At 43.2% G+C, this 24,906-nt stretch overlaps 1 protein-coding gene across 1 annotated transcript; it reads left to right on the forward strand.

The window, feature by feature from the left end:
• The first annotated feature begins 15,280 nt into the window (after positions 1 to 15,280).
• On the forward strand, positions 15,281 to 19,860 carry LOC120034118 (thyrotroph embryonic factor-like). Its single transcript, XM_038980558.1, has 4 exons — positions 15,281 to 15,540; positions 16,235 to 16,645; positions 17,055 to 17,272; positions 17,535 to 19,860. Exons 1-4 carry the CDS (start codon positions 15,501 to 15,503, stop codon positions 17,748 to 17,750), a joined length of 885 nt encoding a protein of 294 aa, XP_038836486.1. The 5' UTR covers positions 15,281 to 15,500; the 3' UTR covers positions 17,751 to 19,860.
• The last annotated feature ends 5,046 nt before the right edge of the window (positions 19,861 to 24,906 follow it).

The raw sequence follows: 24,906 nt of genomic DNA on the forward strand, positions 1-24,906 counted from the left end.
TCCACATTTAGTGTTACAGCCTGAATTCAAAATGGATTAAAGGATTAAATGTCTCACCCATCTACACACAATACCCCATAATGACAAAGTGAAAACATGTTTTTAGAAATGTTTGCAAATGTATTGATAATGAAATACAGAACTCTCTTACATAAATAATTACATGTTAGAATCACATTTGGCAGCAATTACAGCTGTGAGTCTTTCTGGCTAAGTCTCTAAAAGCTTTGCACATCTTGGGCCTCATTTATCAATATTGCGTAGAAACTATTAGAAAATACTACTTACGAGCGGAATTTAGAATGTTTGTACACATAGAAAATGTGTGATTTAACAAACAATCCTACCAGTGTCATACTCACACCAGTAAGAGAGAACCAGTGCTTGTGCACAACATTGGCTATTTGCATTTTGAAACGCCCCTCATTAACCATATGGTCAAAATCATCCCAAAAATATAAACGCATCATGCAACAATTTCAAAGATTATACTGAGTTACAGTTCATATAAGGAAATCAGTCAATTTAAATAAATAAATTAGGCCCTAATCTATGGATTTCACATGACTGGGAATACAGATATGCATCTATGGGTCACAGATACCTTTAAAAAAAAAAGGTAGGGGCGTGGATCGGAAAACCAGTCAGTATCTGGTGTGACCACCAGATCCTTGCGACATGGGGCCATGCATTATCATGCTGAAACGTGAGGTGATGGCGGCGGATGAATGGCATGACATTGGGCCTAAGGATCTCGTCACGGTATCTCTGTGCATTCAAATTACCATTGATAAAATGCAATTGTGTTCATTGTCTGATAGCTTATGTCTGCCCATACCATAACCCCACCGCTACCATTGGGCACTCTGTTCACAACGTTGACATCAGCAAACTTGTCGCCCACACGACGTCATACACGCTGTCTGCCATCTGCCCAGTACTGTTGAAACTGGGATTCATCCGTGAAGAGCACACTTCTCCAGCGTGCCAGTGGCCATGGAAGGTGAGCATTTACCCACTTTTACGATACCAAACTGCAGGTCAAGACCCTGATGAGGATGACGAGCATGCAGATAAGCTTCCCTGAGACGGTTTCTGACAGTTTGTGCAGAAATTCTTCGGTTGTGCAAACTCACAATTTCATCAGCTGTCCGGACGGCTGGTCTCAGACGATCCCTCAGGTGAAGAAGCCGGATGTGAAGGTCCTGGGTTACATGTGGTGTGCGGTTGTGAGGCCGGTTTGACGTACTGCCAAATTCTCTAAAATGACATTGGAGGCGGCTTATGGTAGAGAAATTAACAGTAAATTCTCTGGCAACAGCTCTGGTGGACATTCTTGCAGTCAGCATGCAAATTGAACGCTCCCTCAACTTGCGACATCTGTGGCATTGTGATGTGTGACAAAACTGCACATTTTAGAGTGGCCTTTTATTGTCCCCAGCACAAGGTGCACCTTTGTAATGATCATGCTGTTTAATTAGCTTCTTGATATGCCACAGCTGTCAAGTGGATGGATTATCTTGGCAAAGGAGAAATGCTCACTAACATGGTTGCAAACAAATTTGTGCACAAAATTTGAGAGAAATAAGCTTTTTGTGCGTATGGAACATTTCTGGGATCTTTTATTTCAGCTCATGAAACATGGGACCAACACTTTACATGTTGCATTAATATTTTTGTTCGGTATACAATGCCGTACCATGAAATACAACGGCGCAACAAAAAAAGCTAAGGAAATAAGACTGAAATAGAGCTGCTAGTGTCAGAGATTGAGTACAACCAAAATGTTTTATTTGGCTTGCTCAGTTGGGGCTTGATCAGTAAAAATTAAAGCATACCGTGGCAAGAAAAAGTATGTGAACCCTTTGGAATTACCTGGATTTCTGCATAAATTGGTAATCAAATTTGATCTGATCTTCATCTAAGTCACAACAATTGACAAACATAGTGTGCTTAAAGTAATAACACACAAAGTATTGTATTTTTCTTGTCCTATATTGAATACATAATTTAAACATTCACAGTGTAGGTTGGGGAAATGATGTGAACCCCTAGGCTAATGACTTCCCAAAAGCTAATTGGAGTTAGGAGTCAGCTAACCTGGAGTCCAATCAATGGTTAGAGCTGCCTTGCCCTATAAAAAACACTCACAAAATTTGAGTTTGCTATTCACAAGAAGCATTGCCTGATGTGCACCATGCCTCGAACAAAAGAGATCTCAGAAGACCTAAGATTAAGAATTGTTGACTTGCATAAAGCTGGAAAGGATTACAAAAGTATCTCTAAAAGCCTTGATGTTCATCAGTCCACAGTAAGACAAATTGTCTATAAATGGAGAAAGTTCAGCACTGTTACTACTCTCCTAGGAGTGGCTGTCCTACAAAGATGACTGCAGGAGCACCACGCAGAATGCTCAATGAGCTTAAGAAGAATCCTAGAGTGTCAGCTAAAGAAATCTCTGGAACATGCTAACATCTCTGTCGACGAGTTTACGATACGTAAAACCCTAAACAAGAATGGTGTTCATGGGAGGACACCACGGAAGAAGCTATTGCTGTCCAAAAAAACATTGCTTTACGTCTGAAGTTTGCAAAAGTGCACCTGGATGTTCCACAGTGCTACTGGCAAAATGTTCTGTGACCAGAGGAAACTACAGTTGAGTTGTTTGGAAGGAACACACAACACTATGTGTGGAGAAAAAACCTCATCCCAACTGTAAAGTATGGTGGAGGGAGCATCATGGTTTGGGGCTACTTTGCTGCCTCGGGGCCTGGGCAGCTTTCTATCATTGACAGAAAAACGAATGTTAGGCTATCTGTCTGCCATGCGTGCCACCTTGCCACCACATTCAGTTGTGTCTTTTGCACATCACAAACTGTTTCTCTTTGCTTATTTGAGCGGTTCTTACCATAATATGGACTTGGTCTTTTACCAAATAGGGCTATCTTCTGTATACCAACCCTACCTTGTCACAAGTGATTGGCTCAAACGCATTAAGAAGGAAATAAATTCTACACCTGTTAATTTCAATGGATTCCAGGTGACTACCGCATGAAGCTGGTTGAGAGAATACCAAGAGTGTGCAAAGCTGCCATCAATGCAATGGGTGGCTACTTTTAAGAATATAAAATATTTGTTAAACACTTTTTTTACTTACTACATGATTCCATATGTGTTATTTTGTAGTTTTGATGTCTTCACTATTATTCAATGTAAAAAATTGTATATAGCCCTTCTTACATTAGCTGATATCTCAAAGTGCTGTACAGAAACCCAGCCTAAAACCCCAAACAGCAAGCAATGCAGGTGTAGAAGCACGGTGGCTAGAAAAAACTCCCTAGAAAGGCCAAAACCTAGGAAGAAACCTAGAGAGGAACCAGGCTATGAGGGGTGGCCAGTCCTCTTCTGGCTGTGCCGGGTGGAGATTATAACAGAACATGGCCAAGATGTTGAAATGTTCATAAATGACCAGCATGGTCAAATAATAATAATCACAGTAGTTGTCGAGGGTGCAACAAGTCAGCACCTCAGGAGTAAATGTCAGTTGGCTTTTCATAGCCGATCATTATGAGTATCTCTACCGCTCCTGCTGTCTCTAGAGAGTTGAAAACAGCAGGTCTGGGACAGGTAGCACGTCCGGTGAACAGGTTAGGGTTCCATAGCCGCAGGCAGAACAGTTGAAACTGGAGCAGCAGCATGGCCAGGTGGATTGGGGACAGCAAGGAGTCATCATGCCAGGTAGTCCTGAGGCATGGTCCTAGGGCTCAGGTCCTCCGAGAGAGAGAAAGAAAGAAAAAGAGAAAGAGAGAATTAGAGAGAGCATACTTAAAACCCTTGAATGAGTAGGTGTGTCCAAACTTTTGACTGGTACTGTGTATACTACCATTCAAAAATGTGGGGTCACTTTGAAATGTCCTTGTTTTTGAAAGAAAAGCACATTTTTCGTCCATTAAAATAACATAAAATTCATCAGAAATACAGTGTAGACATTGTTAATGTTGTAAATGACTATTGTAGCTGGAAACGGCAGCTATTTTATGGAATATTTACATTACATAGGCGTACAGAGACCCATTATCAGCAAACAACACTCCTGTGTTCCAATGGGACTTTGTGTTAGCTAATCCAAGTTTATCATTTTAGAAGGCTAATTGATCATTAGAAAACCCTTTTGCAATTATGTTAGCACAATTGAAAACTGTTATCCTGATTATAGAAACAATAAAACTGGCCTTCTTTCGACTAGCTGAGTATCTGGAGCATCAGCATTTGTGGGTTCGATTACAGGCTCAAAATGGCCAGAAACAAATAACTTTCTTCTGAAACTCAGCAGTCTATTCTTGTTCTGAGAATTGAAGTCTATTCCATGCAAGAAATTGCCAAGAAACTGGAGATCTCGTACAACGCTGTGTACTACTCCCTTCACAGAACAGCGCAAACTGGCTCTAACCAGAATAGAAAGAGGAGTGGGAGGCCCCGGTGCACAACTGAGCAAGAGGACAAGTATATTAGTGTCTAGTTTGAGAAACAGACACCTCACAAGTCCTCAACTGGCAGCTTCATGAAATAGTACCCGCAAAACACCAGTCTCAACGTCAACAGTGAAGAGGCGACTCCGGGATGCTGGCCTACATTAATAAGTGCATCGACGATGTCATCCTCACAGGGAACGTACGTACATATTCCAACCAGAAGCCATGGATTACAGGCAACATCCGCACTTAGCTAAAGGCTAGAGCAACTACTTTCAAGTAGCATGACACTAACCCATATGCTGATAAGAAATCCTGCTACACCCTCCGACAAGCCATCAAACTGGCAAAGCTGCTATACAGAATTAAGATCGAATCCTACTACACCGGCACTGAAGCTTGTCAGATATGGCAGGGCTTGCAAACTATCACAGATTACGATGGGAAACTTAGCCACGAGCTGCCCAGCCACCCAAGCCTTTCAGACGAGCTAAATGCCTTCCATGCTCCCTTCGAGGCAAGCAACACTAAACCATGCGTGAGAGCACCAGCTTTTCCGGACGACTGTGATCATGCTATCCGTAGCCGATGAAAGACCTTTTAAATAGGTTAACATTCACAAGGCCGCAGGGCCAAATGTATTACCATGACGTGTACTCAGAGCATGCACTGACTAGCTGGCAAATGTCTTCTGACATTTTCAAACTCTCCCTGACCCAGTCTGTAAAACCTACATGTTTCAAGCAGAACCTTTGCCCAAGAACGCCAAGGTAACCTGTCTAAATGACTATTGCCCCGTAGAACTCACATCTGTAGCCATGAAATGCCTTGAAAGGCTGGTCATGGCTTACATCAACACCATCATCCCAGGAACTCTGGACCCACACCAATTAACATACAGCCCCCACAGATCCACAGTTGACACAGTCTCTATTGCACTCCACACTGCCATTTTCCCACTTGGACAAAAGGAACACCTACGTGAGAAAGCTGATTATTGACTACAGCTCAGCGTTCAACACCATAGTGCCCTCAAAGCTCATCACTAAGCTAAGGTCCCTGGGACTAAACACCTCCCTCTGCAACTGGATCCTGGACTTCTTGATGGGCCGCCCCTAGGGTGTGAGCGTAGGCAACAACCCATCCGCCATTCCGCCATGCTGACCCTCAACATGGGGGCCCCTCAGGGGTACATGCTTAGTCCCCTCCTCTAATTAAAGTGTTAAGTTTTAATATCACATGCACAAGTACAGTGAAATGCCTTTCTTGCCAGCTCTAAACCCAACAATGCAGTAATCAGTATCCATTTAGTACTAAAAATAACACAAGGTAGAACAAAAACACACAAGAAATAAGAAATAAGAAGCTATATACAAGGTCAGTTCCGATAGCATATTTACAATGTGCAGGGATACTGGAGTGACAGAGGTAGATACAGTGCATTCGGAAAGTATTCAGAACCCTTCACTTTTTCCACGTTTTGTTACGTTACAGCCTTATTCTAAAAATGATTAAATTATATTTTTTCTCATCAATCTACACATAATACCCCATAATGACATTTTTGCAAATGTATTAAAAATAGAAAACATAAATACCTTATTTACATAATTATTCAGACCCTTTGCTTGCAATTGAGCTCAGGTGCATCCTGTTTCTATTGATCATCCTTGTTTCGACAACTTGATTGGAGTCCACCTGTGGTAAATTCAATTGATTGGACATGATTTGGAAAGGCACAAACCTGTCTATATAAAGTCCCACAGTTGACAGTGCATGTCAGAGCAAAAGCCAAGCCATGAGGTCGAAGGAATTGTCCGTAGAGCTCCAAGACACGATTGTGTCGAGGCACAGATCTGGGGAAGGGTACCAAAAAATGTCTGCAGCTTTGAAGGTTCCCAAGAACACAGTGGCCTCCATCATTCTTAAATGGAAGAAGTTTGGAACCACCAATACTCTTCCTAGAGCTGGCTGCCCCCGGCCAAACTGAGCAATCGGGGAAAAGGGCCTTGGTTAGAGCTTCAGAGTTCCTCTATGGAGATGGGAGAACCTTCCAGAAGGACAACCATCTCTGCAGAACTTCACCAATCAGGCCTTTATGGTAGAGTGGGCAGACGGAAGCCACTCCTCAGTAAAAGGCACATGACAATCCGCTTGGAGTTTGCCAAGAGGCACCTAAAGGACTCAAACCATGGGAAACAAAATTCTCTGGTCTGATGAAACCAAGATTGAACTCTTTGGCCTGAATGCCAAGTGTCACATCTGGTGGAAACCAGGCACCACTCATCACCTGGCCAATGCCATCCCTACGGTAAAGCATGGTGGTGGCAGCATCATGCTGTGGGGATGTTTTTTAGCGGCAGGAACTGAGAGACTGGTTAGGGTCGAGGGAAAGATGAACGGAGCAAAGTACAGAGAGATCCTTGATGAAATCCAGCTCCAGAGCGCTCAGGACCTCAGACTGGGGCGAAGGTTCACCTTCCAACAGGACAACGACCCTTAGCACATAGCCAAGACAACGCAGTAGTGGCTTCGTGACAAGTCTCTGAATGTCCTTGAGTGGCCCAGCCAGAGCCCGGACTTGATCCCGATCAAACATCTCTGGAGAGACCTGAAAATAGCTGTGCAGCGACACTCCCCATCCAATCTGACAGAGTTTGAGACGATCTGCAGAGAAGACTGGGAGACACTCCCCAAATACAGGTGTGCCAAGCTTGTTGCGTCATACCCAAGAAGACTCGAGGCTGTAATCGCGGCCAAAGTTGCTTCAACAAAGTTCTGAATAAAGGGTCTGAATACTTATGTATGAAATGTCATTTTTTTCTTTCTAAAAACCTGTTTTTGCTTTGTCATTATGGGTTATTGTGTGTAGATTGATGAGGGAAAATAACAATTTAATCCATTTTAGAATAAGGTTGTAACGTAATAAAATGTGGAAAAATATAAATAGATAAAACTGTCCAGTTTGAGTGTTTTTTGCAGCTCGTTTCAGTCGCTAGCTGCAGCGAACTGAAAAGTGGAGTGACCCAGGGATGTGTGTGCTTCAGGAACTATAAAAGAATGTGACTGGATGTTGTATGTGAAGGATGAGGGTTTCAGTAGGTATCTCAGATAGGGGGGAGTGAGCCCTAATAGGGTTTTATAAATAAGCATCAACCAGTGGGTCTTGCGTCGGGCATACAGAGATGGCCAGTTTACAAAGGAGTATAGAGTGCAGTGATGTGTCTTATAAGTAACATTGGTGGCAAAACTGATGGCCGAATGGTAAAGAACATCTAGCCGCTTGAGAGCACCTTTACCTGCCGATCTATAAATTACGTCACCCTAATCTAGCATGGGTCGGATGGTCATCTGAATCAGGGTTAGTTTGGCAGCTGGGATGAAAGAGGAGTGATTATGATAGAGGAAACAAAGTCTAGATTTAACCTTAGCCTGCAGCTTGGATATGTGCTGAGAGAAGGACAGTGTACCGTCTTGCCATACTCACAAGTATGAGTGACTACCTCAAGCTCTAAACCCTCAGAGGTAGTAATCACACTGGTGGAGAGAGGGGGCATTCTTCTTATCGATCCACATCAAATCAATTCAAATTGTATTGGTCACATGCAGATGTTAATGCAAGTGTAGCGAAATGCTTGGGCTTCTAGTTCTGACAATGCAGTAATATCTAACAAGTAATCGAACAAATTCACAACGACTACCTTATACACACAAATGTAAAGGGATGAATAAGAATTTGTACATATAAATATATGGATGAGCAATGGCCATGCGGCATAGGCAAGATGCAGTAAGTGGTATAGAATACAGTATATACATATGAGATGAGAAATATGTAGACATTATTAAAGTGGCGTTATTTAAAGAGCCTAATGATACCTTTATTAAATCCATTTATTAAAAAGTGGCAAGAGATTTGAGTCTGTATGATGGCAGCAGCCACTCTATGTTAGTGATGGCTGTTTAACAGTCTGATGGCCTTGAGATAGAAGCTGTTTTTCAGTCTCTCGGTCCCAGCTTTGATGCACCTGTACTGACCTCGCCTTCTGGATGATAGCGGGGTGAACAGGCAGTGGCTCGGGTGGTTGTTGTCCTTGATGATCTTTTTGGCCTTCCTGTGACATCGGGTGGTGTAGGTGTCCTGGAGGGCAGGTAGTTTGCCCCCGGTGATGCGTTGTGCAGACCGCACTACCCTCTGGAGAGCCTTGTGGTTGTGGGCGGAGCAGTTGCCGTACCAGGCGGTGATACAGCCCGACAGGATGCTCTCGATTGTGCATCTGTAAAAGTTTGAGTGTTTTAGGTGACAAGCCAAATTTATTTCCGCCTTCTCCACTACTGTCACGTCGATGTGGTTGGGGAGATGCTCCCTCTGCTGTTTCCTGAAGTCCACGATCATCTCCTTTGTTTTGTTGACTTTGAGTGAGAGGTTATTTTCCTGACACCACACTCTGAGGTTCCTCACCTCCTCCCTGTAGGCCGTCTCGTCGTCGTTGGGAATCAAGCCTACCACTGTAGTGTCATCTGCAAACTTGATGATTGAGTTGGAGGCGTGCATGGCCACGCAGTCATGGGTCAACAGGGAGTACAGGAGAGGGCTGTGAACGCACCCTTGTGGGGCCCCAGTGTTGAGGATCAGCGGGGTGAAGATGTTGCTTCCTACCCTCACCACCTGGGGGCGGCCCGTCAGGAAGTCCAGGACCCAGTTGCACAGGGCGGGGTCGAGACCCAGGGTCTCAAGCTTAATGACAAGTTTGGAGGCTACTATGGTGTTAAATGATGAGCTGTAGCCAATGAACAGTATTCTTACATATGTATTCCTCTTGTCCAGATGGGATAGGGCAGTGTGCAGTGTGATGGCGATTGCATCGTCTGTGGACCTATTGGAGCGGTAAGCAAATTGGAGTCCGTCTAGTGTATCAGGTAGGGTGGAACAATGGTGGCCATCTTGAAGCATGTGAGGAAAGCAGACTGGGAAAGGGATTGATTGAATACCATGACCTTTGTTTTGGAGGTGTTCAGAACAAGGATAAGGGCAGAGAAAGCTTGTTGGACACTGAAAGCTTTGTTGTAGAGTGTTTAAGGCCAAATTCGGGGAGGTGCATAACAGCCTAAGTGAACTTATTTCTCATTTGCCTGAACGACAGCCAGTCAGCCTGAGTATTTGTGTGCTGAGCCTTTCGCCAAATGGTGTTCTTTTTTTTCTTAATTTAAGAGGAACTATCGCGCCTTCACTACTGTGCGGGTGTCTGTGTGGACTATTTTTGTCCTTAGTGATTTGGACCCCGAGGATCTTGAAGCTCTTGACCCGCTCCACTACAGCCCTGTTGATGTGGATGGGGCGTACTCACCCCTCCCCCCCTGTTTCCTGTAGTCCACGATCAGCTCCTTGGTCTTACTGAAGTTGAGGGAAAGGTTGTTGTCCCGGCACCACACTGCCAGGTCATCGTCATCTGTGATCAAGCTTACCACCATCGTGTTGTCAGCAAACTGGGGCTGAGCTCCCTGCCATCCAGGACCTCTATACCAGGCGGTGTCAGAGGAACGCCCCCCAAAAATTCTGACTCCAGCCACCCAAGCTACAGAATGTTCTCTCTGCTACTGCCTTGCAAGCAATACCAATGCACCAAGTCTGGAGCCAACAGGACCCTGAATAGCTTCTACCCCCAAGCCATAAGACCTCTAAACAAGACTACAAAATAGCTAATCAAATGGCTACCTGGACTAGCTGCAATGACCCTTTTTTGGACTAATTCTCTTGCACCATGCACACACACTGGACTCTTCCCACACCCCAACACACACACACACACCACATATGCCTACACACAAATAACATGCACATACATGAATACTGAATCCACACACACACACACACACACACACACACACACACACACACACACACACACACACACACACACACACACACACACACACACACACACACACACACACACACACACACACACACGATGCTGCTACTGTTTTATCTATCCTGTTGCCTAGTCACTTGACCCCTACCAATATGTACAGTACATAGCTACCTCAATTATCAACTCGGTCCTGGTACTCCCTGTATATAGTCATGTTATTTTCTACTCCCTATACACTGAGTGTGCAAAACATTAAGGACCCCTTCCTAATATTGAGTTGCACCTGCCCCTTTTGCCCTCAGAACAGCCTCAGTTTGTCAGGGCATGGACTCTATTAGTTGTCAAAACCGTTCCACAGTGATGCTGGCCCATGTTGACTCCAATGCTTCCCACAGTTGTGTCAAGTTGGCTGGATGTCCTTTGGGTGGTGGACCATTCTTGATACACACAGAAACTGTTGAGCGTGAACAACCAGGCAACACAACTGGCACCTACTATCTTACCCTGTTCAAAGGCACTTAAATATTTTGTCTTGCCAATTCACCCTCTGAATGGCACACATGCACAATCCATGTCTCAATTGTCTCAAGGCTTAAAACATATTATTTAATCTGTACTCCCCTTCATCCACACTGATTGAAGTGAATTTAACAAGTGACATCAATAAGGGATAATAGCTTTCACCTGAATTCACCTGGTCAGTCTATGTCATGGAAATAGCAGGTGTCCTTAATGTTTTGTATTGTAAGGGGTGCGTAACTGGTGGCAGGGAAGTCAGACGCAGGAGAGCAGAACTAGGTAATAGCCGGAGCAGTTTAATTACAAAACCAACGGCATCCAGAATAACAAAATATGGGTACAAAACCCGACACGCACCAGTAAACATGTGCACAAGCACTTACAACAAACAATTCCACACAAAGACATGGGGGGAACAGAGGGTTAAATACACAACAATAAATGAGGGAAATGAAAACCAGGTGTGTAGGAAAACAAGACAAAACAAATGGAAAATGAAAAGTGGATCGACGATGGCTAGAAGATGCCGACCGCCGAACGCCGCCCGAACAAGGAGAGGAACCAACTTCGGTGGAAGTCGTGACATGTATGCTCAGTGTTTATAGCCATGTTATTTTTACTTGATATTTGTTTTCATTGTTTAATTTATTACTTGTGTCACTATCTTTATTTTATTTTTCATATTTAACTCTGCATTGTTGGAAAAGGACCCATAAGCATTTCAGTGTTAGTCTACACCTGTTATCTACAAAGCATGTGACAAATAAAATGTGATTTGCACAGCCTTGTTGCTCCCAGCGGTTAAAGCATCTCCACTCCAGTTACTGAATGTCCCAGAGACTGTGCATCTCTGCTTTCAAGTCAACACCAAAACCAGTTGGCGGATGTTAACATATGTGAGGTTAGTTCATTATTAAATTTCTCTAAAGAGGGATATGTATACAGACAAATACATGGTCTTTCAGTCTCTTATTTTCCTAACACTAAACAATTGTACATTCATGCCCTTCTTGCTGTGGACAGTAGACTTCCACTAGGGCTACTCTTATGCAGCCTGAATAGATTGATATCCATCTGTTATACAGACAAGAACCAGAGGCATCTGAGATCACCCAGTTCGTTAGCAAACAAACCACACTGTGCTGCTCCCACAAAGCTGGACCCTCTGGTCATTTTCCCCTCCGAGGAAATGAATGTAGGAGAGGATTTATATTGCGTTCATACAATTGTGTTGATCTAAAAGGGAAATTATCAGGACCATGTTTCTATGCATTGTTTGTGCCATCATATACTGAACAAAAATATAACTGCAACAATTTCAAAGATTTTACTGAGTTACAGTTCATAAGGAAATCAGTCAATTGAAATAAATTCATTAGGCCATAATCTATGGATTTCACATGACTGAGAATACAGAAATGCATCTGTTGGTCACAGATACCTTAAAAAAAGTAGGGGCATGGTTCAGAAAACCAGTCAGTATCTGGTGTGACCACCATTTTCCTCATGCAGCGTGACACATCTCCTTCGCATAGAGTTGATCAGGCTGTTGATTGTGGCCTGTGGAATGTTGTCCCACTCCTCTTCAATGGCTGTGCGAAGTTGCTGGATATTGGTGGAAACTGGAACACTGTCGTACACGTCGATCCAGAGCATCCCAAACATATCTGGTGAGCATACAGGCCATGGAAGAACTGGGACATTTTCAGCTTCCAGGAATTGTGTACAGATCCTTGTGACATTGGGCTGTGCATTATCATGCTGAAACATGAGGTGATGGCAGCAGAGGAATGGCATGACAATGGGCCTCAGGATCTTGTCACGGTATCTCTGTGCATTAAAATTGCCATCACTAAAACGCAATTGTGTTTGTTGTCCGTAGCTTATGCCTGCCCATACCATAACCCCACCGCCACCATGGGGTGACATCAGCAAACCGCTCATACGACATCATACACGTGGTCTGCGGTTGTGTGGCTGGTTGGACGTAATGCCAAATTCTTTAAAACGACGTTGGAGTCAGTTTATGGTAGAGAAATTAACATTATATTCTCTGGGAACTGCTCTGGTGGATATTCCTGCAGACAAAATGTCAATTGCTTGTTCCCTCAAAACTTAAGACATCCCTGGCATTGTGAGACAAAACTTCACATTTTAGAGTGGCCTTTTGATTGTCCCCAGTACAAGGTGCACCTGTGTAAGGATCGTGCTGTTTAATCAGCCTCTTGATATGCCACACCTGTCAGGTCAACAGATTTTCTTGACAAAGGAGAAATTCTCACAAACATGGATGTGAACACATTTCTGAACGACATTTTTTAGAAATAAGCTTTATGTGCGTATGGAACATTTCTGGGATCTTTTATTTCAGCTCATGAAACATGGGACCAACACTTTACATGTTGCATGTATATTTTAGTTCAGTATAAATTGATCGTAAATGTTGTGACCTGACTAATTAATAGCCATATTCAAGTACTGTCTGTACGGGTCTATTAGATTGGCATTTGTAGAAGCTTGTCAGAGTCTATATAACTTTATTTTAAATTTTTTAGGTGCAAGTCTAGATACAAGGTAGCCTACTGACCTATTTTATGGGCTCATATCACCTGTATTTTAACCTAGATAACTATTTGTGGCTAGTTCCTCCCTCATGTACCCACTTAGACTTTTGTTTACTCTGTAAAAGTTCAGATGTACTGTTACTGTACCACTCTGTTGTGTATCTTGTACAGTGAGTGAACAGTTGAGCTGTTGCATATAGAGACCTGCTAGAATAACATTGCATTGCATCATATGTTGTGTTGCTATAAAGGTTCATATTGTCTGAATGTCAGACCTCAATCCACTGTACAAACTGTCTTCATACAAAATATGACACTGACCTAAATAGATAAGACATAGGTGAACTAAACTAATCAGATTTAATTCACCCAATGAATGAAGCCCTTAATTGGTTCCAGGTATGTCCAACATGGGCTACTAAGTATTGTTGTTACTATTTTTGGAATGACTGATTTGCAGTGGTGGAATGTGTTCAGTACAGCATGACCCTGTCTGAACATCCTGCAACAACAAAAAACAGACTGATGTTTGTTGAAGCTCCATTTGGATGCGCATGTGCGTGCAGAAATGTGAGAATTCTAGTCTATTAGCATATCGGAAACCATTATCAATATAACACTTTTATTGATGTGGTGTAAGGTGAGGGGATATCATATCATATGTTATTAACACATTTCCAATCCAATGGATGAACGGTTGTGTTGGGTGTAAATACATGATAGGGACACGCCAGCTGTTCAGTATAGTGCGAGGTCGTGCTTCCTGGGCTACCGCCGCCCTGCTTTTGCACGTGCCATAACCACGCCCCTCAACAGCTTGTCTCTGCACGTGAAGGAGAGAAAAGAACACACGTGTTTTCTTTGGCCACGAGTGTGGATACAAATGCATCAATGTATAATGCATCCTGTATTGTAGAGGAGAAACTGGATACAATGCATCTTCATATAAAACGTAAGTAAGTATCCAATGTCGACAGGGGTCCTCAACTAGATTTAGCCGCGGGCAAATTCTTTCTTGAGCGAGTGGTCGGGGGCGGACCATCATAAAAAATAAATGATTAGGCGGGTGGCCACCTATCATCCCCCTCATTCCTAATTGGCATATATCACTCCTCACCTGTCCAACTGATAGCTAGTGTGTGGTGAGAGGTCTGGCACAAAAATGGTCCCAGTGCATCACTGAGGTGGGTGCTACACATTGATGTTGGGTGAGGTGAGTTTCACCCTACTATGTATAGCGCTTTGAGTACCTCAGTTTGTAGAAAAGTGCTATATAAACCCAATCAATTGTTATTCATTATTATTATATGATCACATATGACTCTATGGGTGGGAATACTTGGGAACAGATGTACAAAATTAAAATCACTTGGAGCTGATTTCCTGGTGTTTTTATCTCCAACAATGAAAACAAAAAATGTCCCAAAAAAAATTATCAGAAAACTTGGGGAGCCAAATAAAACCGCCGCCGTTTGGGGAAGCCTGGCCTACGATTTGATGTGGTTGACATTAAATGTCGCGAAGCATTCTTGTCCTCGTCTCCTCTAGTTCCCAGGGTCAGTGAATGGCCATAGTCATACCGTTCTAGATCTATCTGGTTTAGCTAAATGTAGCAACAATAGGAGTCAGGAGACACTATGTTGACATTCTGCACGCAATGTACAGTTATTTCCGTACGAAGGATTGAAATGGAGTGTTCCTTCAGCCAATGAGCTCCAGGTGGGTTCTACTGCTTCTGTTTTGACTGGCTCACCAGCGAGTTTTCTATGTCAGCTACTTAATATTAAAAGATACATTTGTGACCAATCCGCGCCGAGTATTTTCTGAAGAGGCGTATAGCTCATGAATAAGAAAACAGCGCTCGCAGTAGGCTTCGACCGATGGGATTTGTGGTGTTTGTTATGACAACGTTTTAATTTGTGAAACAGGTTTCAAAGCAACAGACTGAAACGCTGCTTTGACTTAATTTATCCACGGATATTGCTAACAGTGCCTGGGAAACTACACTCAAGGCGCCTCTGCAGCCTAGGTCGAATCCACAGAAATCGTTTCCTATTGTTTTGAAGAAGAGTATGGACATTCCCCCACCTAATATTCTCGAAGGCGACGATGGTAAGACTAGCCTACTGGTTTCGTTTTGGATGAAGAGAGAGATCCTTTCCAATTTACACATTTTTTTATGTGAACTGCATAGATCTGATGTGATCGTTGACTTCGCGGACATGTTGACTGGTGTATGGAGACGTAGTAGTGCTTCTAATGAGCGTTTGTGTACCCTCAAACAACTGGACACATTTGTTTTTTTAATCAGCTGTGTTTGATAATTATATATGACTAGTACAATAGTTGTTCAAATGTGTTAAGTATAGAGCAGTACTGGGGAAGGAAACCCTTTGTACATTCTGAGTGCTGTGCCAGTTTCCCCTGAGGCACTGAACTGAGGGAGGAAAAAAGAACATCAAGTTCTCACACCTCCCTGCTTGTCCTAGAGCACTGCAGTCAAACCATTTTTCACATACAATATGAGTACATAATTTTCTTGCATTTGAAGGGTAATTAATATTTATTTTCATGTTCGTTTTTGTGTTTAGGGGCTGTGTTGCCAAGTCCAGATTTCCCTTCCTCATTTTTTATGGGTTGATGCACCCCCCCTTTTCTTTTACCTCATTCTGTAATTTCACCACTTGTTTTTTTTCTACTTCTTTCCATGACATCGGACATCTATCTTCCTTTATATAGCATCCTGTTTGTGTTCACATGGTCAATAAACCGTCACCCATTATGCTCTTCACGGTTATCTCCGCAGAAATAGAGAAGAAGAAGTTGTGCTCTGCCGATAATGGCGAGGCCGGTGTTGGAGGGGCCAGTGGTGGGACTGGAGGTACCGGCATTGGAGGGGTGTCCGCCTCCCTTACCCCTGCCATCTGGGAGAAGACCATCCCCTATGATGGGGAGACCTTCCACTTGGAGTACATGGACCTGGATGAGTTCCTGCAGGAGAATGGCATCCCAGTCACCCTAGAGGAGGAGCTGCAGAAGAGCCTGGCCCAGGAGGAAACCAAGGGGACAAGACCCCCTTTCACCACCTCTGACACAGAGACCGTCACACTCACCTTAGAGCCAGCTGAACAAGAGAAGGAAGAAGAAGATGGGGACGATGAAGATGCTGTGTCTGGGTTTGAAGCAGCGGAGGTTGAAGTGTCTAAAAATAAAAAAGGTACATTGTTGGGGCCCATTGTTAAAAGCCCAGACATGGTACCACTGTAACAAATTCTACCTTTGAACTCAACATGCACATATACTGACACTGTAATAGACGCTTGCAACATGCTGACACTAGATACTCCCATATTGTATTCAAATGTCAAATAGATGTACCTGACGCACTCGACACCTTGCCTCCAGTACACACATGGACACACGTACATGTGAAATCTGAGCTCTACAGCATTAGCAAATGGCAGTATTCATATAGGGCTGACCTTAGTATGCCTTAAGGAAAAAATGTAGCAAACAGTTGTGAATTATCAATTAACTATAGCCTTCAAGATTATAAAAATATACATAACAGCCACCAAAATAAATAAAAATATACTCCTCATTGAACTCACTTTGTCTCCCTCTAGAGGGGAAGTCTGCAGACCGACTCACACCCACTCCCATCGACCCGGAGGACATTGAGGTGGATATCAACTTCCAGCCGGACCCCACAGACCTGGTGCTGTCCAGCGTGCCTGGGGGTGAGCTGTTCAACCCACGCAAACACAAGTTCTCTGACGAGGACCTCAAACCACAGCCCATGATCAAGAAGGCCAAAAAGGTCTTTGTGCCCACTGAGCAGAAGGTAAGATGACCGGTGAATATTGGTTTCAGGGAGGTGATGAATGATGGAACTGGTTGTTCTGTAGTAGGATAATGAGAATGTAGCCACTGCAATTGGGCACCAAATAATCATTGGTTGATGAAGATTGTAGTATCACTATGTTACACCAGCAAAATTAATGAGCGAGTAGTAAGCCATGAAATAAAGAGGCTTGTCTGGGATTAGGAATGTTTCCACAACACTGATTCTATTATTTTGTATTACAATCCTCTGTCTCCCACAGGACGATAAATACTGGTCGAGGAGGAAGAAGAACAACGTGGCAGCCAAACGTTCACGTGACGCCCGGCGGCTGAAGGAGAACCAAATCACAGTGCGCGCTTCGTTTCTGGAGAGGGAAAATGCAGCGTTGCGGCTACAAGTGGCTGAGTTGCGAAAGGACTGTGGTCGCTGCAAGAACATTATGTCCCGATATGAAGCCAAATACGGACCATTGTAAGGGACAAACTTATTCTTTTAAGAAAAGAAACGAAAAATAAAAACGCCCCCCAAAATGCAGAAACAAAGAGAATCTGAATTGCACCTATTTCTTGGTGAACACCGGTCACTGCGTCAAGTTCTAGATCCTTTCCAACACGACAGTGGAGGCATGGATACACACTGTCAGTGAGCCAGGCAGCAACATGGCGAGAGGTGGACACGAAGAGTTGTGGAGAGCGACTGGCTCCTACACATACAGGGACTCAATTACTGCTAGTCAGGTCTTATCACTGGCCAGACGAGTCAGAGAAAGCTGCTGAAGAAGTTACACACACATTTATACAGCGTATTAATGGGTTGTTTTGTGGACCAAAGCATGAACATCATCAGTGATCAGTAGTCAATAATGAAAGTTGTCCCCCTGCCCTCTTCCCACTGTTTGCAGTAACTGACTGTCTCTCTCCTCTGTTTCAAGTACTCATGCAGAGGCTCTGAAGAAGGACATGTGAACTCTTGATTTATTCATAATGGGGTAGGGGAGAAAATGATGAATAACAGAAAGGACAGATTGAGGGCTGCACCGCCGTGATCGTACGCAGAGGAAATAATTGATATTGGTCAGAGAAAGGGCGAGATAGTTGTTGTCTGGTCACAGCTCTTCCATGTCTCTTTGCTTGTAAAACACTGAGGTGTGTGTGTGTGTGTGTGTGTGTGTGTGTGTGTGTGTGTATGTGTGTGTGTGTGTGGAGAACTACATAGTCTTCTCCCTGCACCACATAGATTGTTACCCCTGTTTTGCACTCAACCCTTCCAAAGCAACACCTTGTGGGTGAAGATTAGATATAGGGGTGGGTACTTTTTTTCCTATTAAGACATGACCCACACACATGCTTCTAATATCTTTCCCCCAAAAACAGTAGTTGGGGGGGGGGGTTTAAAAAGTAGTATGGCAAGGACTGTCTTTTCTCAGTATGTTTATTGCTCATAGGTCAGGCATTAATAAGGGCCCTCAATGGTGGAGGGGTATTTACTATGTGTGTTGGTTTATTTCATTGCACAATGCAAGTAGAGGGCACTATCTATTTGTGCCTCCTGTAGTTTGTCTGGGATTGAGAGTCAGTTATTCTGTCAGTACCTGTTTTTTTTTCATCTTAATTTACTGCTATTCCTTATGTTTGTTGAATAGCTATTATGATCAATGCTGTATTTTAACAATGCATCTATTGATTGATGTGCAACAATCTGTCAGATTTATATTTCTTTAGAGGAAAGAAAACAATGACCCAATGACTAAGCAGGGATCTCAATGGACAAACTGTGGTTTTAATTATTTATTTTTTAAACAGCTTTTCAACCAGAATTTTACAGAAATATATTTATTTTCTAAAGACAATTTCCTATTTACCTCATCCAACACTTCCATTGTTTAATACTCCTATCTTATTGGATTCCAATAATTTTGAAGGGTTGGGGTGCCTATGACAATGTTGACAGGAGTTGTGAGCACAAGAAAGGTGGTTTTGGTTAAGTTTGATAAAAAATTATAGGTCAAGGTACAGAGTCGATGCAGAGTTCTGTTTGTTAAAGTGGCTGTGCCTCAATTGTTGCAAATACTACATAGCAGACTGTTAAGTAAAGGGACTCAATCTCTTGTGTGAATTTGTGTTCCTGTGCCGATCTTCATTATTATGCATATTAGAATCATACATGTGGCAATAATATTAATTTGACTCTGCTTTGTTTCTGGTGTGTTTCTGTAAAATAACTATGATAGACAAAATGTTGAAATGGCGCAAAGTCATGTGTGCTTCCAATTAAGTTTCCCAGTAATCCTGCTGCATGAAAATGTGTTAATGGTGTAATGTTTGCATATGTTTTACACTAAGTGTATGTACTTATGTCTGTAAATTAAAGGATCAAAACAAATATTTACTGAATTTGCTTCAATGGAAGGCATTGCATTGCACTGACATTCGTGGCTTGTCTGCTTCTAGTTGTTTTAACAGTGATTTTAAGCTTGGTGCAGAATCTTGTCAGATCGATAGACCAACATTTAGGTATGATATGAAGTTAAAGCTGGATCAAAGCCAGTTTGTATGTAGAAATTAAACTCCTCAAGTTGTCCCAAACTCTGTTCATTTTCTTTGTAGTAATTCCTCTTCAATCTTCATGACAAAGCAAAAACAGGTTTTTAGAAATGTTTGCACATGTATAAAAAATGTAATAAGTATTCAGACCCTTTACTTAGTGGAAGCACCTTTGGCAGCAATCACAGCCTCATGTCTTCTTGGGTATGACGCTACACACACCTGCATTTGGGGAGTTTCTCCAATTCTTCTCTGCAAATACTCTGTCAGGTTGGATGGGGGAGCACAGCTATTTTCAGGTCTTTCCAGAGATGTTTGATCGGGTTCAAGTCCAGGCTCTGGCTGGGCCACTCAAGGACATTCAGAGACTTGTCCTGTGTTGTCTTAAAGGGGGATAACCAGTTGTACAACTGAATGCCTTCAACTGAAATGTGTCTTCCGCATTTAACCCAACCCCTCTGAATCAGAGAGGTGCGGGGGGCTGCCTTAATCGACATCATGTTTTCGGCACCCGGGGAACTGACAGACTTGCTCAGGAGCAGAACGACATATTTTTACCTTGTTAGCTCGGGGATTCGATCCAGCAACCTTCCGGTTACTGGCCCAACGCTCTAACCACTAGGCTACCTGCCGCCCCATATACAGAGGGTACCGGTACCGAGTCAATGTTAAGGTTAATCAAGGTAATTTGTACATGTAGGTAGGGGTAAAGTGACTATAATACACAGCGTAGCAGCAGTGTAAAAAACAAATGGAGCGGTGGGGGGTGTCAATGTAAATAGTCCGGTGGCCATTTGATTAATTGTTTAGCAGTCTTATGGCTTGGGGGTAGAAGCTGTTAAGGGGCCTGTTGGTCCTAGACTTGGCGCTCCGGTACCGCTTGCCGTGCGGTAGCAGAGATAAGTCTATGACTTGGGTGACTGGGGTCTTTGGAAATTTTGGATGTGTGCTTAGGGTCGTTGTCCTGTTGGAAGGTGAACCTTCGCCCCAGTCTGAGGTCCTGAGTGCTCTGGAGCAGGTTTTCCTCAAGGATCTCTCTGTACTTTGCTCCATTTATTTTTCCCTCGATCCTGACTAGTCTCTCAGTCCCTGATGCTGAAAAACATCCCCACAGCATGACGCTGCCACCACCATGCTTCACCGTAGGGATGGTGCCAGGTTTCCTCCAGGCGTGACGCTTGGCATTCAGGCCAAATAGTTCAATCTTGGTTTCATCAGACCAGAGAATCAGGTTTCTCATGGTCTGAGAGTCCTTTAGTGCCTTTTGGCAAACTCCAAACGGGCTGTCATGTGCCTTTTACCGAGGAGTGGCTTCCATCTGGCCACTCTACCATAAAGGCCTGATTGGTGGAGTGCTGCAGAGATGGTTCTCCCATCTCCACAGAGGAACTCTGGAGCTCTGTCAGAGTGACCATCGGGTACTTGGTCACCTCCCTGATCAAGGCCCTTCTTCCTCGATTGCTCAGTTTGGCTGAGTCTTGGTGGTTCCAAATTTCTTAAATTTAAGAATTATGGAGGCCACTGTGTTCTTGGGGACCTTCAATTCTGCAGAAATTTTTTGGTACCCTTCCAAAGATCTGTGCCTCGACACAATCCTGTCTCGGAGCTCTACGGACAATTCCTTCGACCTCATGGCTTGGTTTTTGCTCTGACATGCACTGTCAACTGTGGGACCTTATATAGACACGTCTGTGCCTTTCCAAATCATGTCCAATTTAATTGACTTGATACTGATGATCTATTATTGAGAAGAGAATTGTATTGGATTCACCGTTTGTGTACCATGTCTCATAGAGGTCTGAACCAACAGTTTAATATCAGACCATTTTTTACATGAATATGTCACTTTGATTTGTCTTGCCTTCAAGGTCACCTACCTGGTCATTTTGTAAATATATATTATTTTCTGGAACTAGTACATGAACCCATCTCCTTGTTATTAAATTATTAGAGATAGACTAATTGTTTTTGCACCCACCATGCATCATGTCTGCAATAGTCATGTGAGGTGAAATGTGTATATTTTGGGATATGAGCACTCAGTTTGTTTGTTTGACCTAACGAATAACCGTTTTGGATTTAAACGTTGTCAGTAAAGCGGTGAATTGGGAGCTTTAACAGTGTGCGGGCCTTCTTGTTCTATACTAGTATTCTTTATTAGCCCAGCACCTATGTTTTTAAGGATGTGAGTATGACCACAAACTTTTCAATCAATTGAATTTACCACAGGTGGACTCCAATCAAGATGTAGAAACATCTCAAGGATGATCAATGGAAACAGGATGCACCTAAGCTCTATTTCGAGACTCATAGCAAAGGGTCAGGACACTTACGTAAATGTGATATTTCAGTTTTTAATTTTAAATACCTTTTCGCTTTGTCATTATGGGGTATCGTGTGTAGACTGATGAGGATATATATATATATATTTTTTGAATAAGGCTGTAACGTGACAAAATGTGGAAAAAGGGAAGGGGTTTGAACACTTTCCGAATGCACTGTATATGTATAAGTATGTGGACACCCCTTAAAATTAGGGGATTCGGCTATTTCAGCCACACCCGTTGCTGACAGGTGTATAAAATCGAGCATGCAGCCATGCAATCTCCATAGACAAACATTGGCAGTAGAAGGGCCTTACTGAAGAGCTCAGTGACTTTCAACGTGGCACAGTAATAGGATGCCGCCTTTCCAACAAGTCAGTTCATCAAATGTCTTCTCTGCTAGAGCTGCCCTGGTCAACTGTAAATGCTGTTATTGTGAAGTGGAAACATCTAGAAGCAACAACGGCTCAGCCGCGAAGTGGTAGGCCGCACAAGCTCACAGAACGGGACCGCAGAGTGCTGTAGCGCATACAAATCATCTGTCTTTGGTTGCAACACTACATAGTTCCAAACTGCCTCTGGAAGCAACGTCAGCACAATAACTGTTCGTCGGGAGCTTCATTAAGTAGGTTTCCATGGCCGAGCAGCCACACACAAGCCTAAGATCACCTAAGATCAGCGTCGGCTGGAGTGGTGTAAAGCGCCCAGCCATTGGACTCTGGAGCAGGGGAAACGTGTTCTCTGGAGTGATAAATCATGCTTCACCATCTGGCAGTCCGACGGACGAATCTGGATTTGCCGGATACTAGGAGAACGCTACCTGCCCCAATGCATAGTGCCAATTGTAAAGTTTGGTGGAGGAGGAATAATGGTCTGGGGCTGTTTTTCATGGTTCGGGCTAGGCCCCTTAGTTCCAGTGAAGGGAAATCTTAATGTTACAGCATTCAATGACATTCTAGACGATTCTGTGCTTCCAACTTTTTGGCAACTGTTTGGCGAAGGCCCTTTCCTGTTTCAGCATGACAATGTCCCTGCGCACAAAGCGAAGTCCATACAGAAATTGTTTGTCGAGATCGGTGTGGAAGAACTTGACTGGCCTGCACAGAGCCCTGACCTCAATTCCATCGAACACCTTTGAGATGAATTGGAACTCAGACTGCAAGCCAGGCCTAATCGCCCAACATCAGTGCCAACCTCACTAATACTCTTGTGGCTGAATGGAAGCAAGTCCCCGCAGCAATGTTCCAACTTCTAGTGGAAAGCCTTCCCAGAAGAGTGGAGGCTGTTATAGCAGCAAAGGGGGGACTCCATATTAATGCCCATGATTTTGGAATGAGATGATTGACAAGCCGGTGTCCACATACTTTTGGTCATGTAGTGTACTTCCTATTTTTAGCGCCACCTTTACTGTTGTAGAGCTTGACCTTGGGCAGTCACAAGGTTACAAATGATTCCTTTTATTTTAGTTTGAAACATCTTGTAAAATACTAAATATTTATTTTGAAATTAACTGGACGTTAGCTTTTTGTGATGTCATATGTTTGTTTTTGGTTCCTTAAGTTACACGTGTTTCAGGATAATGAAGTCTTCTCAATGAGGTGGTGGGGACTGAATTATTCCTTTTTACATGGTTCATGAATACAATTACAGTTACTTCCTACCAGATCTGCATAGAAAACCGTTATAAAAGATACCAACTCCAGGCTGAAACAGCCCTTCACAATACAAACAGCCAAGGTCATCCTAAAAGAATAGCCTCTTTATGTAGAAAACAGTCAGAATATTAACTCTCTTTTAACAGCTATCTGTATGTACGCATATATGGGATACGTATCATTCATATTTATGAAGTGGAATTCAATGAAAGGTGAGCCCTTGCCTTGACCTTGCCTGAACAATCGACAAACAGCAGTGATTTTGACCAATGCTGACAAGATGCACATTGTGATGCTGGGAGACAAACAGGGAGCAGATCACTCTTCTTGCCTCATGCACACAAACACATGCGCTGTCTGTCTATCACACACGCACATAGACACAAAAACAGAGATTTGAGGTCCTCTGTTTCTGCTCTGCCTATCCCCCTACCTCATCTACATTAGTATTCCAATGGAGTATGAGATGTTGCGTAATGATCACATACACACACAGGGGAGCAGTGTTGCATAAACACAGCCTCAAAGACAAGGGGGGAATAGAGGAGAGGACGGGTGAGGGATGAGTGGGGAAATGCGATGGGATAGAGAGCAGAAAGGTTAAAGGGAAAAAAATAGGGATTTGGTGAGAGAACAGAGCGGAGATAAAGGGAAGATGAGAGGGTGATGGAGGACAGGAATGAGATGTGAGTGGGCGGTGAGGAGATAAAGGGAGCCAAGGAGTAGCTGACCAAGCATGTTAATGCCAAACATCGACACGCCATAGGAGAGCAGAGCTCAGTGGAGACACAACAGGGAATGTGGCAAACATCGGACAGATATACGAACACAGTCAAAATAATGCACCGGCCATATTTCAAGGTGATGAAATTAGGTAATATTTGTCTGGGGTCTAAGTAGAAGAGTTTGTGAGATGAGCTATTTGAGATGATCATATCTGGGTTGAATTATTAAATCAGACTTCAATTTGTTTACATCAATATTAGAATGTATTGCAATGCTATGAAATACATGTTTATTTTTTACAACCTTGCGAGGGCTTTTTATACTGCAGGAACATAAATACTAGAATTCATGATCACAAGTAGGCCATCAGACACTATTCTAAA

Source organism: Salvelinus namaycush, chromosome 41, assembly GCF_016432855.1.
Source record: "Salvelinus namaycush isolate Seneca chromosome 41, SaNama_1.0, whole genome shotgun sequence".
Classification (NCBI taxonomy): domain Eukaryota; kingdom Metazoa; phylum Chordata; class Actinopteri; order Salmoniformes; family Salmonidae; genus Salvelinus; species Salvelinus namaycush.

What these genes read in the sequence shown, in the direction of transcription:
- LOC120034118 (XM_038980558.1), top strand. Translation starts at nt 15,501, where the DNA reads ATGGACATTCCCCCACCTAATATTCTCGAAGGCGACGATG. An exon ending in TATTCTCGAAGGCGACGATG is followed by an intron (nt 15,541 to 16,234) that starts GTAAGACTAGCC and finishes TTATCTCCGCAG; the next exon opens with AAATAGAGAAGAAGAAGTTG. An exon ending in AGTGTCTAAAAATAAAAAAG is followed by an intron (nt 16,646 to 17,054) that starts GTACATTGTTGG and finishes GTCTCCCTCTAG; the next exon opens with AGGGGAAGTCTGCAGACCGA.